The sequence below is a fragment of the Monodon monoceros genome, unplaced genomic scaffold, assembly GCF_005190385.1.
Source record: "Monodon monoceros isolate NGI ecotype Baffin Bay Population unplaced genomic scaffold, NGI_Narwhal_1 Super_Scaffold_8, whole genome shotgun sequence".
In the NCBI taxonomy this organism is placed as follows: Eukaryota; Metazoa; Chordata; class Mammalia; order Artiodactyla; family Monodontidae; genus Monodon; species Monodon monoceros.
Window position 1 is genome coordinate 64174627 of NW_021703785.1, and position 15282 is coordinate 64189908.

At 33.7% G+C, this 15282-nt stretch overlaps 1 protein-coding gene across 6 annotated transcripts in view; it reads right to left on the minus strand.

The window, feature by feature from the left end:
- The window catches only part of NBEA (neurobeachin), a 618768-nt gene that overhangs the window by 348650 nt on the left and 254836 nt on the right, over positions 1-15282 (minus strand). For all 6 annotated transcript variants that reach the window (XM_029209906.1, XM_029209902.1, XM_029209901.1 and 3 more), the window contains one exon: positions 10838-10965. In XM_029209906.1, the coding sequence (XP_029065739.1) occupies positions 10838-10965 (128 nt within the window). The remainder of the gene's footprint in view (positions 1-10837; positions 10966-15282) is intronic.

Consider the following 15282-nt stretch of genomic DNA (forward strand, 5'->3'; position numbering starts at 1 on the left):
CATATTATAACTATATAATGTCCATAAGAATATAAAATGGCTGGAAAATATAACCACTGTAAGTACTCAGCAGTGTATTTTCTCTTTAAAATTTTCCAATTTAGTTTTTCTTTCCCAATTGTTTATTTCTTGAATGTGCATAAACATCTGAGAGGGTGAAAAAATAAACGCCTATAGTGATTTCAAGCTTAGTTTCTGGAAGGCCCCATGTAGCTTAGCATATGTATAGACATTGTATCTAAATCAGTATGCAGGCAATTTTCACAATATAAAAATAAGTTATTTTCTGCCTCAATATAAACTGCATGTGTAGCCTCCAAAAACAGACTTGTTATTCAATACTATATATTCCATGGAATATATAGACCTTTGCTTCATGTTATTAATTGATCTAGAGCATCCATATGTAGTGATTTGCCCAGATAATGCAAGCTGATACCAGCCTGAGTGTAATTCTAAATATGGACATTTTCTCTTCTGAAAACGTTCTGGTTTGCATGAAAATTTATATGAATATTTTAACTTTATTAGAAAAGAGAAAACTGTTCCCTTCTAAAATTATGTTATGAAATATATGATACAGGTAACTACAATCTATTATTTCGTGAAACAAAAATATTTCCCAAACACCATATCAAGGTAGATAATCCATTTCTTAGGGATACATTTATCTGCTACTGATGACAAATTCTTCATATTGAGTTATTCCTGTAGTAAGTAGTTCCGATATACCACTTTTAGATGGCCACACACGGTCTACTTTTTTAAAGCTTCTTTTTTAATCCAAGATACAAAGATCATGCACTACATTTAGTTGTCATAGCTTATTAGTATCCTTTCATCTACAACAGTTCACAGCTTTCCTGCACCTCAAAACTTCCTAATTTTGGTATCCAGATTGCTTTTCTCCCCCCAAATTTAAAAAAAGTTTCCCCACGTTTAAATTCAGGCTACACATTTTGGCCAATAATATTCAATTTCATGGTCTATTCTTGATTTATATGCTGTTATTCATATCTCCTATCTCTGTGAAGAAGATTCATTCCTGTATGCTTTACTTCTAATTTCTCTCCTGGGAGCCTAGGATATGATGTGTTACCTCTGACTATATTTCTATAGTATACTACAGAACACTTAATATAGTATATTATATATACCAATATACTTGATATACTACATCCAGGAAATTCTTCTGGTAAATAAGGTTTCTCTGACTTTTCATCATTCCTTGATTTTATATTAGGTTGTTGGAATGTAGTTCCAGCTCAGCTAGTCAAGAATATATGATAAGAGTCATAATAATTTTAGTGAATGAAAAACTAATATTGGTTTGAAGACTTTAGTAAAACCATTCTCTTTGATGAATCATGTCTTCTTTGCTTTAATCATCTTTATTGGCTAAAAGGAGATTTCCATATTGAAATACTAAACTGGGCAGTTTGAAATATTTTATTTGTGATGAAAGAGTATGATTTCTCTTTTTAGAGGGTATTGTTTTCATGTTAGAAGTTACCTATGATGGAAAAATCTTTGTTAACATCTACATTTAGTAAACATTTGTGTTATTTTTTGGACAACTTAAATTCTACTAATTTGTAAGCAAAAAGTAATCTGGAAAAGATGCTCAGCGATTAGGGCAATACAAAAAGAGCTATGCTTTTGAACACAGAATCAACTAAAACTGAATGAGAACATCCTGGCAGATAAATTGTAAATTTAACAGATGCAGAAAATTCCATTTACATTTCCCTCAACTCACATCTATTCCTATTCTATAAATTATTCTTCTAAGTTCAGAAGTGTCCCTGTTCCCTTCCAAAGTGAATTTCTATATTTGGTCTGAGCCTTTCTTGATTCATGATGTCCTTTCTGCACTATTTCTCTTATACCTATCAAGCATCTTTATTTTTACATCTCCAATGTTTCGTGTTTTTTTTTTTCCCCTCTGTCTCCTAACAGACATAGATTTCTCCTCCATGAGTAAAACTGTCAATACTCACTTGAATGTCTATCAATTTTACTCTCTTGTTTCACTGTCAAATTTTTCCAACAAGTGGTCTATGTTTAGTCATTTTTTTCCCCAAAATGTTCGCCTTTGGCAATCCAGTATCTGTTTCCACTATTCTTCTGAAATGTCTCCAAGGTAACCAAAGGATACGTTTCATGAAATCAAGTGGTCTGGTTTTAGTCTTCCTCCTCTTGACTTCTGCATAATATTTTCCACTTTCATGTAGTAAGAATAAATTTTCAGCCCTCATTTTTTTTTTTTTTTGCGGTACGCGGGCCTCTCACTGTTGTGGCCTCTCCCGTTGCGGAGCACAGGCTCCGGACGCGCAGGCTCAGCGGCCATGGCTCACGGGCCCAGCCGCTCCGCGGCATGTGGGATCTTCCCGGACCGGGGCACGAACCCGCGTCCCCTGCATCGGCAGGCGGACTCTCAACCACTGCGCCACCAGGGAAGCCCTCATTTTTAACATCTAAGTTATTTTTCTATTTTAATTCAACTTTATAGAAAGACAGTTTACATAAAATACAATTTGACAATTTTGAATGTACACTTCTTTGAGTAAAGACAAATTTATACATCTATTTAGCCACCAGTACAACCTGCTCCCCGCAAATTTCCTTTGTGCCTATTCCTACTCAGTCTTCTCTGCATCCCTAACCCCAGACAACCACTGCATTCTACACAAAAGATTTCTTCTGCGCCAGTGTTTTGTAAAAATGAAATCATACGATACGAACTCGTTTAAGCCAGGCTTCTCTTGCATGATATTTCTGAAATTCATGCATTTTGCTATGAGTATCAGTAGTTTTACTTTTTTTTTTTAATTTCCGAGCAGTAATCTATCATATGGACATACAAGCATTTGCTTACCCATTTTTTTAATGAATATAATTTTTCTATTTCTATTTATTATGAATTTTTGTATGAAAATTTATATATTTATGTGAACATATGTGTGTTTTACTTGAATGATAACTGTAGTGGAATTCCTGGATCAAATTTTACGTGACTGTTGATAAAACATTGCCAAACTGTTTTTCAAAGTTGTACCCTTTTATATTCTGAATCAGCAATGCACGAGATCCTTAGGATTTTCTACATACGTGATAATTTCAACTGCAATTAAAAACAGTTTTACTTCCACCTCTCCAAATCTGTATGTCTATTATTTTTACTCCTTGCCTTACTGTACTACTTAAGATCATACAGTAAAATGTTGAGTTAAAGTGGTGAGAGGCAAAATCCTTCCCTTATTCCCAATTTCACTTGGTTTTTCACTAAGTATAACATTAGTTTCAGTTTTTCATAAACACCAATTTTAGGTTAGGTTTGTTCCCTTTGGGACCTATTTTTCTCAGAGATTTTATCATGAATGGGTATTGAATTTTAATAAATGCTTTTCCTGCATCAATTGAAAATGAAAAAAATATTTCATATATACCCCTATATTAACTATTTCTTACATTCTCCTTTGCGTGTATCTAAGTTTCCAACTGGTATCATTAACCCTCTGCTTGAAAAAATTTACTCATTGCTGTGTTGGCAATGAATTTTAACATCTTTTGTTGTGTGAAAAAGTCTTTATTTCTCCTTCATTTTTGAGGAATATTTTCACTGGACAAAGAATTTCAGGTTGGAAGTCTTTTCTATCAACACTTGAAAGATGTTCCATTATTTTCTGGTTTGCAATAATTTCTGACTAAATGTTGATGATAATTTTATTTTTGCAACTCATGTTTTTTTTCTGACAGTGATTTCAACATTTTAATTTTAAATTATTATAGGTTAAAACTGACTTTTTTACTTTGCGTGTAAATTTCTATGAGATTTAATACATGTATTGATCCATGTATCACCATCATCCCAAGAAATCCTTTGAAAAATTCCTTTACAGTGATACCCTTTCCCACACATAAACCCTGACCACCACTGATCTGTATGGAGAATGTTCAAAAAATAAAAAGGAAACATAATGTACACAACCCTTGGGATGAGTTTTTCTTCCACACAATAATTTTGATGAGATTCATCCAAGCAGTAAGGTTTATCAGTAGTTTGTTCCTTTTTTCTTCTGTTTGAATGCACCAGAGTCCCTTTATTCTTTTACTCACTGAAAAACATTTGAATTTCTCCAGCTTCTGGCTATCACAAATAAAGCTGCTATGAACATTCATGTATAAGTTTCTATGTGAAGGTAAGTTTTCATTTTCTCTAGGGAAAATTTCAAGGAACGGGATTACTGGGTCATATGATAAGTGACTGTTTAACTTAATAAGAAACTTCCAAACCATTTTCCTCAGTGACTGCCACTTTGCATTCTCAAAGCCATGGGTGAGAGTGCCAGTTGCTCCAAATTCTCCCCAGCACTTGGTATTGGGTGGGCCAAAAACAGCCTTCAGTTTAAGTAAAACGACACATTTTTCATTTTCACCAAGAACTTTATTGAATAACATATTCACCCTTTTGTTCCACTACCTTCTGCCATTTTTCAGACAACTTCATAATTCCATCTTCCCAAAACTTTTTTATTTTTTTGAGCAAAGAACTGTTCCATGTGCCTTTTACAGTCTTCAGGGAAATGAAATTTTTTTTCTATTACGAGAATTTTGTAAAGACCGAGATAAATAGAAATCCGAAGGTGCAATGTCTGGTGAATGCGGTGGATGAATCAGAACTTCCCAGCCAAGCTATAACAGTTTTTGCCCGGTCATCAGAGAAACACATGGTCTTGCATTATCCTGATGGAAGATTATATATTTTCTGTTGACTATTTCTGGACGCTTTTCATTGAATGCAGTGCCGCTTTCAGTTAGTCGAATCCAGAGCAGGACTTGGAATTAATCGTTTGGGTTTTCGGAAAGAGCTCGTAATAGAGGGCTCCCTTCCAATCCCACCATATACACAACATCACCTTCTTTGGATGAGGACCAGCCTTTGGTGTGGTTGGTGGTGGTTCATTTCGCTTGCTGCATGATCTCTTCTGTTCCACATTATTGTACAGTATCCACTTTTCATCGCCCTTCACAATTTGTTTTAAAAACGGAACGTTTTCATTACGTTTCAGTAGAGAATCGCATGCGGAAATGTGGTCAAGAAGGTTTTTTTCGCTTAACTTACGTGGAACCCAAACATCAAAGCAATTCACATAACCAAGCTGGTGCAAATGATCTTCAACGCTTGATTTGGATATTTTGAGTATGTCGGCTATCTCCCAGGTGGTATAACGTTGATTGTTCTCAATCACTGTTTCGATTGGATAGCTATCAACTTCAACTGGTCTACCCGACCGTGGCGCATCGTCCAGTGAGAAACCTCCAGCATGAAACTTTGCAAACCACTTTTGACACATTTGATCAGTCACAGTACCTTCTCTACACACTGCACAAATCTTTTTGTGCATTTCAGTTGTGTTTTTACCTTTCTTGAAATAATAAAGCATAATATGCCAAATATACTGCTTTTTTTCTTCCATCTTCAATATTAAAATGGCTACCCAAAACTTCACCAATTTTGATAGGTCTCTTTGTAAATGCACACTGACATGACAGCTGCCACATACAATCTAACAAAATTGTTTTGAATGAATTAAAGAAAACTAAGTGCTACTAGAGCCATCTTACGGAAGAAAATGAACAAACCTTTGGGCCCACACAATATTATCAGTATTTTTTACTTTAGTCATTGTCATATGTTTGTAGTGTTGTGTCATCCTGGTTTTAATTTGCATTTACCTTCTGATAATGTCGACTATCTTTTTATGAACTTATTTGGCATCCTAATGTGATCTTTTGTGAAGTATCTGTTCAAGACATTTTTAAATGAGTTGTTGGTTTGCTTAATGTTAATGACTACTTTTTGAAATTTTCTCTTGAAACCTGGTTTTGAACAGTTTAATTATGATGTTCCATGGAATTATTTTCTTTGTGTCCATCCCACTTGAGGTTAGTTGAATTTCTTGGATCTTAGGATTAATAGTTTTCAAATTATTTGGCTATACACATACACACATATCGTCTCAACCTCCTTCATCTTGGACTCCAATTCCATGCATGTTAAACTGCTTGAGGAGTAGCCCTTGTTACTGACTCTCCTTTCCCATTTCCAGGCTGCCTCAAGTCTGTCTGTATTTCATTTCCTGACTTTGAGACTATCTTCTGTATCCCCATGATAATTAAGTTATCTCTAATGTTCTTGTGAGTTCTCAACCAAACACAAGTAATGCTCATGGAACATAGCAGTGATATTCAGGGCCACTCTGTGCGGTGGTGGAACAAGGTAAAGGGCACTAAGGCTAAGACACACACACACATGGCCCTCACCCCCAACACACACACAAACATCTTCTCTTCTAATTAACTTGGGTCTGCTTCTTTATTACTATGGCAACTCTAGGCTCATGGTATTTCCAAGACCTCCTGAATAACAATTATCAAGATCTAACGTCAGCACTGGATCTACAACGGGACCTTCTTCCTTAAATCTGAACTCTAAAATAGGCTCCTCTCAACTCTTTAAGAGAAGCCCAACGGCTCCTCTGAAGTGCATCCTCCATTGTTGCTTAAGCCAAATAAATAAAGCAATTTTGTTTTGTTTTAAATTAATGATAATGATCATTTATTCAAAAAGATGAGAGGGACTGGTGGGTGATGATTATATACAACCTCTATAAATTGACAAGGATTAAAACAATGGTGTACTCATGTAATAATAGAGCAGTGAAACAGATTTAAAAGTTCGGTAACCAACCCATTAGTATAACTATAACAATTTTGGACCAAAGGTTGTTTTGCCTTTTTTTTTTTTTTTTTTTTTTTTTTTGTTGCGGGGGGCTGTCCTTTCTTTTTTTTTGTCTTCCCGGTTGCGGAGCCCCGCCGCATGCGCAGGCTCAGCGGCTATGGCTCACGGGCCCAGCCGCTCCGCGGCATGCGGGATCTTCCCAGACCAGGGCACGAACCCGCGTTCCCTGCATTGGCAGGCGGACTCTCAACCACTGCGCTACCAGGGAAGCCCCTGTTTTGCCATCTTAAGCTGGTAGATTTTGATACTTGCATTATATACTCTAATTTGTACACATTAGTTTGCACATTGAAAAGCTAGAATTTTCTTAGAAAAAGTTCACTAAGCTCCCCAAAACTATCATCTTAAAAAATACTAATTATTGCCAAGGGGAAGACATATACACACACACACACACACACACACACACACAAAAGCTATGCAAAAATAGCTACTGTTAATGAGTGAACTTAAAAGGTATGAACAACACTGATTACTATAGAATCATACAATAATAAATTTAACACAGGTTGACTAATAAAATTATAGACAAATTAAGAAAAGGAAAGGACATTATTTTAGCATGTGTTTTAAAGGACACAGACAGTATAAACTACCAATAATTAATTATTCTATAAGAAAAGAGTTAAATGGATACACATGTGAATCAAGAAAAACTGAATATAAAACAACAAAGATTCAATTCAAACATATTTTATGATTACTTGAAATCAGGAGTAATTGTCTTCTCTTTTCATAAGACATTAAAATATCTTCAGTTACCTAAATCCAGTTTTGTTCCTACCATACCTATACATATGATGAAATCAAAAGCATTGAGATTTATTCATCAGAAGCACTATTTCTGAACAGAAATATTCAATAACTAAAGATATTTTTATCATGTTACTCTCCTGAGCTCTTCACAACAGTCTGACAGTTTTTCTTCTCAGAGGAGAGAGGAATGGTGTGTCAAATTATGGAAAGAAGGGAAATGGAGGAGAGGGAAAAAGAATGATCAAGAGTACATGTTCAAAAATGAGAACATGACAGGATATATATTTCCATAGTCTGGGGCAGAGAGCAAGAATGGACCTTGGGTGAGTATAGGATCCAAGGCATGGGTGTGGATGATTGATCAATATTAGGAATTCTCACCACAGAACACAAAAGTTTTATCTACCTTCCCTTACTTTCAAAACTTACCTCTACCAAACATTATCAGTAACACAAATAATGTTGTATTCAAGTACAAGGAAAAAAATACTCAATATTATGTACCAGAATCTAAGTTAGGCAATGTTAATAAAACCAATAAAATACTTCCTATTTACAAGTGAAAAATAATTTTATTAATATTGTATAAATAAAATGGCACAGGAGCACAGAAGAGAAGGCATTAATTTGGCATAAGGAACCTGAAGCAGAACTCAAAGGATGAGAATAATTTGGGGGAAAGAAAAAAGGAAAAAGATCCAATGCAGAAGGAAGGGTTGTACAAAAACAAAGCAATGTGACAATGTGTAACTTATTGAATGTTAAAGGAATGTCCTCTATAGTAAGAGGACAGAGACTAGTTGAGTCTGAAAAGGAAGGTTATGACTAAATGGTGAGGATACCTAATGCTGTTCTGGAATACAGCAGAGGATTCTAGAGTTTTTGATTGTATGGCCTAGCAGAAATTTGGAGGACCATATCTTAAGGTTGTCAACTTTCTATTGTGCCAAGTAATGGCATTTACAAAACGAAACTCAAAACTTAAAAATCTACCATTTGCTATCATCATTTTATTAAGAAAAATCATTTTAACACAAAAGAAGAGTATGAACATTACACCAACATAGTTTTAAAAATAGGATATTTAATTAAATTCTTTGGATTCAGAAAAGTGAAAAAGTAAAATTGTATTCTATCAAGGGAACACAAAGTGAATTCTTAATATATAACTTGGTCTAACGTTTCCTTTTTAGCACAGTCACCTTTATAAAAATCCAAGAGGATTATTCTTAATGCTGCTTCAACTCAATTCAGAGTATTTGAGGTAAACTTAGGGAAGCCCAAGAAAAATAGCTCTCAATTACAGGCTATTTCTCCTACCTTCTCTCTGCAGGGCTGGGAAGAAATAAGAAACAGTCCAGATGTCTGGCCACAGAAAATTCTGGAAAGGGGGCTACATGTATGGGGTTCTGACTGACCAACATACAGCAGTTAAAAAGTCATCTGACAGTAATTCCTTAGAACTCAAAATTGTCACAAGCTCATTTAGGAACCAATAATATAAGTTTTATATAACTTCAAATAATTCCTTCTTTGCTTTGGCTGCTGCAAAACAGTGCTGAATTTGCATCCCAATTCTAATAACAGTACAGGATCCATTACTAACACTACTATATTACTAACTTTATTCCATGTTTATTTTTGCATGTATTTGTTCACTATTTATGAATTTCTTTGGTAAATTTGTCAGTTAATTTCTGGAAAAGATATACATAAATACTGAAAAAATTAAAAGACTTTTAGGGAATGAGGAAACATTTGAGATTTAATTTTTTAATGATGTTTATTGAATTTTTTTTCTTATTATAAAGGTAACACATGTTATAGGGTCATTACACTATTCTCTTGACCTAGGACACTCTTCTAGTAAGCTGTATGGCTCACCTCCTTTTAAGTCTTTGCTGAGATGTAACTTTTACTACTGGCTTATTTAAAATTAATCACCTCTTTAAAACTGCAACCTAACCCTGACACTTCTATAATCCCAATCCCCTGTGTTGTACTTATCCTTTTACATAACACTTACCACCTCATATGCTATATAATTTAATTACTTATTTTGCTCAGTATTTATTTATGTTCTCTCTTTGATAGAATATAAGGTGACCAAGACAGGGATCTTTGTTATTTACTAATATATTCCAAGTATCTAATAGCACTTGGCCTAGAGCAAGAACACTGTATTAAGAAAAAAATGAATAGCCCTCCATGTGTCATTATTCTAAGAGCTTTATAGGCATTATATAAGTTAATCCTTACAAGAACCCTGGGAGGAAGGTGTTATCATTGACTACATCTTATAGAAAGCAACTAAGCTACAAAATGGCTACGTAACTCACAAAGGTCATACAGCTAAGAAAGCAGTGAAACAAGGGTTTAAATTCAGGTTATTAACTATTATTGTTTCCCCTAATAGAAACAGATTGTGTAAAAGCAGTTGAGACAATGACAGAACAGGTAAGGAAAACTTCCACAGTAAATAGGAAGTAAAAAGCAAATATGTGTGTGTGTGTGTGTGTGTGTGTGTGTGAGTGTATGTATGTTTGCAAATATATAAACATATATATAAATATATATATACCTGCTAAATTCAAGGAATAGCACCTAAAGCCATTATTCATGTACAGGATCATCTAGATATTGATTACCCCTTTCTGAAGCTCATGAATATTTACAGAACAAAACTTCTGTTTAAAGAAGTAAGGCTTCAGACAACCATATTTTTCAAAGCTCCTAATACAGATGCTTATATTAAATCTTCCCAACAGTTAATTATCTTCTTTGCCTCCTCACTCCATTTAAGCTGCTGACGAGTAGATAACAGCTTCATCAATTCCCAGTTAAGTATTTCTTTACATTTTCTCAGTTAAGGATCCTCATATTACACATGGTATGTGTGAATAAGAAAAGTCACTTGAAGCATCACTTTAAGAGTTAGAAGGGGATTTTAGAGATCATTGCTTAGTAAACATGCCACCCTAATGAAGGATATACAGCAGCCCTAATAGATTGGGATTATAAGGGCCAGAGCCTCCCATTCCAACACTTTTTCAAAGTTCTTCATTCTGTTATTAGCATTGACTGTGCAAACATGCTACTTTTTTTTTTTTTAATGAATAAGGAGAAAGCATACATGAATATCTTACTAGAATTTGTGGAAGCAATGTCTTTATATTCTTCTGTCAATAAATATTCCTCTAGTAGCACAAGTTATGCCATGATTAATAGATACATTATAGGAAACTAAAATAATTAGAATAGAGAGAGAAATCATACCTTCTATCAATAGCTCTTGTCCATGACTGCCAAGAAGTGTACGAGATAGGAATGGGGCAAAGTCTACAAAAATTTCACGAAGAAGAGGAGCAACTTTTTCTAAAGCTCTTTCAAGTTTTGCAGTGATGCTGTTGAAATTAAGACATAAAGACTAGTAAATATGGTTCAATACAAAAAGTCAAATAAACTTTACTTCTAAATTAAAACCTTTAAAATTATAAAAGTCCAATTCTAACCCACTGAATAATAACAGCTTCATGTAGAAGGGACACTGTAGAGTTTCACATCAGTCATAAGGCTACTCAAAAGACTGTTGCTAAATCAGAATGATTATACTGTGAAAAGGAATCAGGATCCTGTCACCCACAAGGGCCACAGATTCTGTCCATAACTCTAGGAGCTTCAAGAAAAGAAGTTCCTGTATGGCTTCGTCTATCCTTCTTTCCACCAAAGAAAGCTGTTTCAAATACCTACTACACGGGTCACTGTGAAAGTTACAAAGAATGAGCTCTTGTTCTCAAGAGTTCCCTGAAAATTTCCTGAAAAGCAGGACAAATAAGGGGATAACTGAATTCAGTATGATACAGGTGAATTGCTTTGCCAAAGTAGGCGTTTTCTATTTCATAAGCCCACTTACTTTTTATTTACCAATCATTGTATCATTCATTATTTATATTGCTGGCTATTAAATTTCAAGTTATATGACTTTATATAAGCACTATCTGACATTCTTGAAAGTACCTTGAGCAAGATATGTAAAAGTAAAAACACAGATAAAGAAAATAATTCTGCTCAAATAAATAATTTGGTAACATCCAACTGTCTCTCTTACAAGTAAGTGCTTTAGAGTAAGACTACTTGAACTGGAATGCTGGCTCCATCGTATGCTACCTAGGTGACCTTGGGACATTAGACTTCCTATGTCTGCAAAATGAAGATGGTAACAGTACCTACCAGGTGAAGGTTAATGAGCTAAGGCATGTAAAGTGCATAGAAAAGTGCTTGGCACATAGTGGGAGGTCAACAATGATAGCTCTTGTAACTGCTACTTTGAATAGAACACACTTGTATTTAATCTTACAAAATGTGACTCTGATATATTTGAACCAAAACAAAATCAATATAATAATCTTAGATGAGCACATATTCTTCTACACAGAAGACATGTACAGTAAGGAATTAAACAATACTTTACAGTAATAAAAGTTCTGCCACAATGCTAAGCAACATTTTTGTTATGTATGAGGAAAACATAAATGACAAAAAGGTAATTAATCACAGAATAATTTGCAATGTGTTATTAATATTTAAAAATGAACTATTCCATCTTTTTTTAAGTGAATAGCGAGGGATTAGGGAATAATCTAGGATGCTCTTTCCTAACTTGGAAAGAGCATGATCTGAATCCTTTGTGTACACAAAGACCCATCATTAACACTTCAATTTCAGTTTACTTCCTCTTATTTGGGTCAACAGCTTTAGAGAAAGAACTCAGAGGAAACTCAGGTTTAGTAACTTCCACAAACACTTAAAGAGAATATTCTGGAGGAACAACTTTAAGCAAGAAAAAAGGACCTGGGTGGGGCTTTGCAGACTTGCTGAAGACAAAGAGTTTTCAATATTCTCCCCTACTCTGTTACTCCTGGAGCAAACACCTACATTAAGGCAGTGGTTCTCAATCTTTGGTGTAGGTTGGAATCACCTGCAAGGCCTGTTTAAACCCAAACTGCTAGGGCCCCAGCCTTAGAGGTTCAGCAGGTTTGGGTGTACCGACACAGTTTGCACTTCTAAAAGATTCTCAGGTGGCCTGATACTGCTTATCCAGGAAACACGTTTTGAGAAAAACTGTTTCAATGAAAGTACTTACTATTATTAAGTTGTAATAAAACAGCTAGGAAAGGAAGGACTACCTGAAGTCACAGAATAATCATCATAATAATGAGTTAGCTCTGAATTTTAGAGAATATAGACAGAACTTCTTTTTTAGATCCATTATTTCATTCATTCTTTCTAATCTCCAGGATCATGTCTGATGAAGCTTCTCAGCTAAAGTAATCCTCTCTACCAAGGAAAGGTAAGTAAGAATGGTAAAAGAGAACCTATGAAGAGGAGAAAAATCTAGATATAATTACTACTGTTTTTGCACCTGAATTCTGAGTGAAGCATGAATATTTATTTTTACTTAAGATTAACTGAGTAAAATTACTTTAGAAACATTCTAGATTTATAGAGGTTCACATCAGAGTTATACTATTGGATCATAATATACTACTATCTAATTGAAGTCAGAAACATTTTCCCTAGTTTAAGATTTTTTTTGCATATTTTACAGGTTTCTGTATAATAATTTAGAGGCTTCAGAATTGCAAAAGTACTGTTCTTGGTGATTAAATTAAACATCAAATAGAAACTGATTAATCTACACAACTAATTACATGTGTGTATGTAAATGTGTACTAATTACCTTTACTTAAGGGTAATGGACAAAAAGATATTTCTCAGCGAGTGAATCCCTATAATAAGACTTTTTGCAGCTATTTTCTTACAAAATGTTAACAGAACATTAAATGATGCTTTTATAAATCATTCTGCAACCATAATTTAAATATTCTAATAAAGGGCAAAAAAATGTAACATTTTACCCAGCAAGAGATTAAAGGTTTTAAATACAGGAGATTATTATCAAATAATACTGCCAGATTTCTCTATCAAGCAAAAACAAAATATTCTAAGTGGAAAAGTTGCATCATCACTTTTTCATAGTGAAGAAAATGGACATATAGATTCGTCATAATGTGTTTTAAACATTGTGTAAAGTATGTTATCTTCATTCTTACACAATTTAAATTCTCAAAGGAAATGATATAAACATAAATTTTAGCTTTATACCCTCCCTCCTCTATCACCTGGCAGATAACCACCAATTACTAAAAAAAAATTTTTTAAAAGATATATTGTGCCTATATTGTTATTTCAATTATCATCTCAGATAAATACACAGTGTAAAACTATTTTTTCCCAATCCCAAGGCACATGAAAAATGTACCTGTTAACATGTTAAAAATTCTTTAAAATCTTAATAAGGGAGAACTCTTTGACTTTATAGCTTATAAAAATAAATAAATTATTCTTTCTTTTGAATGTAATTTTCATTTTAAAAGCGGAAGGAACCTATAGCTACCAGAAATAAAACAAGGTCCTTTGGCAAATTATTTTCTAAAACAACTAGCGTATTTTACTTAATTTAGGGAAAACACCAAGTACTAATTTTTCATTTGGAAGTTTTCATTTATTCAAAAAACATTCACTTAGTCTAAGACATTTTGTGCAGAGAAATAATACAAATGTAGACTTGATGGGGAATTTGCCCTACATAGTCTAGTGTGAGGGTTATAATCTTAATAATCTGTTTATAACTTCTTAATATTTTAGAACATTCTTGGGATCTAAATATAGAGTTTGTCAACTCTAGGCTGAAATGCATTCTCTTAAGCTACTCATTCCTCTCTCCTCACTTTATTCTTTTGCATTCTCTTCAGTCACACTAACTATGCTTATGATGCTATTTTGACTTTGGCTATTTTTCTTGATAGTAAGTAGAAATTTTTTTAAGAAAGAGAATTACTGATTTCCATGAACACAATTATGGTTGCAACTTGGGAAATTTATCAACCACTCTAACAAAATGACCAATGATAGGAAAACTAAACATTCAAAGGATATAATAATGCTTTAGATGAATTTCTACAGCTCTAGTGCCTGGATTAAAACAATATGACTTAAAACACAAGAGTTTAGTTTAAAAAACACAATCATATATTGGTTTTTACCTATATTAAGGAAATCTCATTTAGAGGGGTTTACAGATTCTAAGTAATTTGTAGGAATAAAACTATAAATAATCCATTAGAGAAAAAATACATAAAAATCCATGGCTGCAACTATTATATATATACACATACATGAAAATTAAAGACACTATAGGAAACTGGAAGAGAATATTAACCCATAAAAAATCAAATGGAAATTCTACTACTTACACAAAAATTAAAATTAAGAATGCAGAAGATTAGAAACAGTTAAAAAGAGAAGTAGTAAAGTGGACTAAGGTTAAAAAGAAATACTAGAATAATGGAGAGAGAGAAATAGATAGATAGATGAGAAATACAGAAAATATCTAATATATGTGTAATTCAAATCCCAGAGAAAGAACAGAATGATTCTGAAGCAATATTAGAAGAGGTAATGGCTAAGAATTTCCCATTAATATCTTTAAAGCATTAAAAGGAAATAGCTTCCAACCTAGACTCTACTTTGGTTCAAAATATTCCTCAAAAATAGAGATGAATTTCAAAGATATTTAGTTAAATAAGAAGTGAGGGAATTCAGGAGTGTCAGGCCTGCACTAAATGAAATACTAAAGGGGGTGTTCTTTAAGAAGAAAG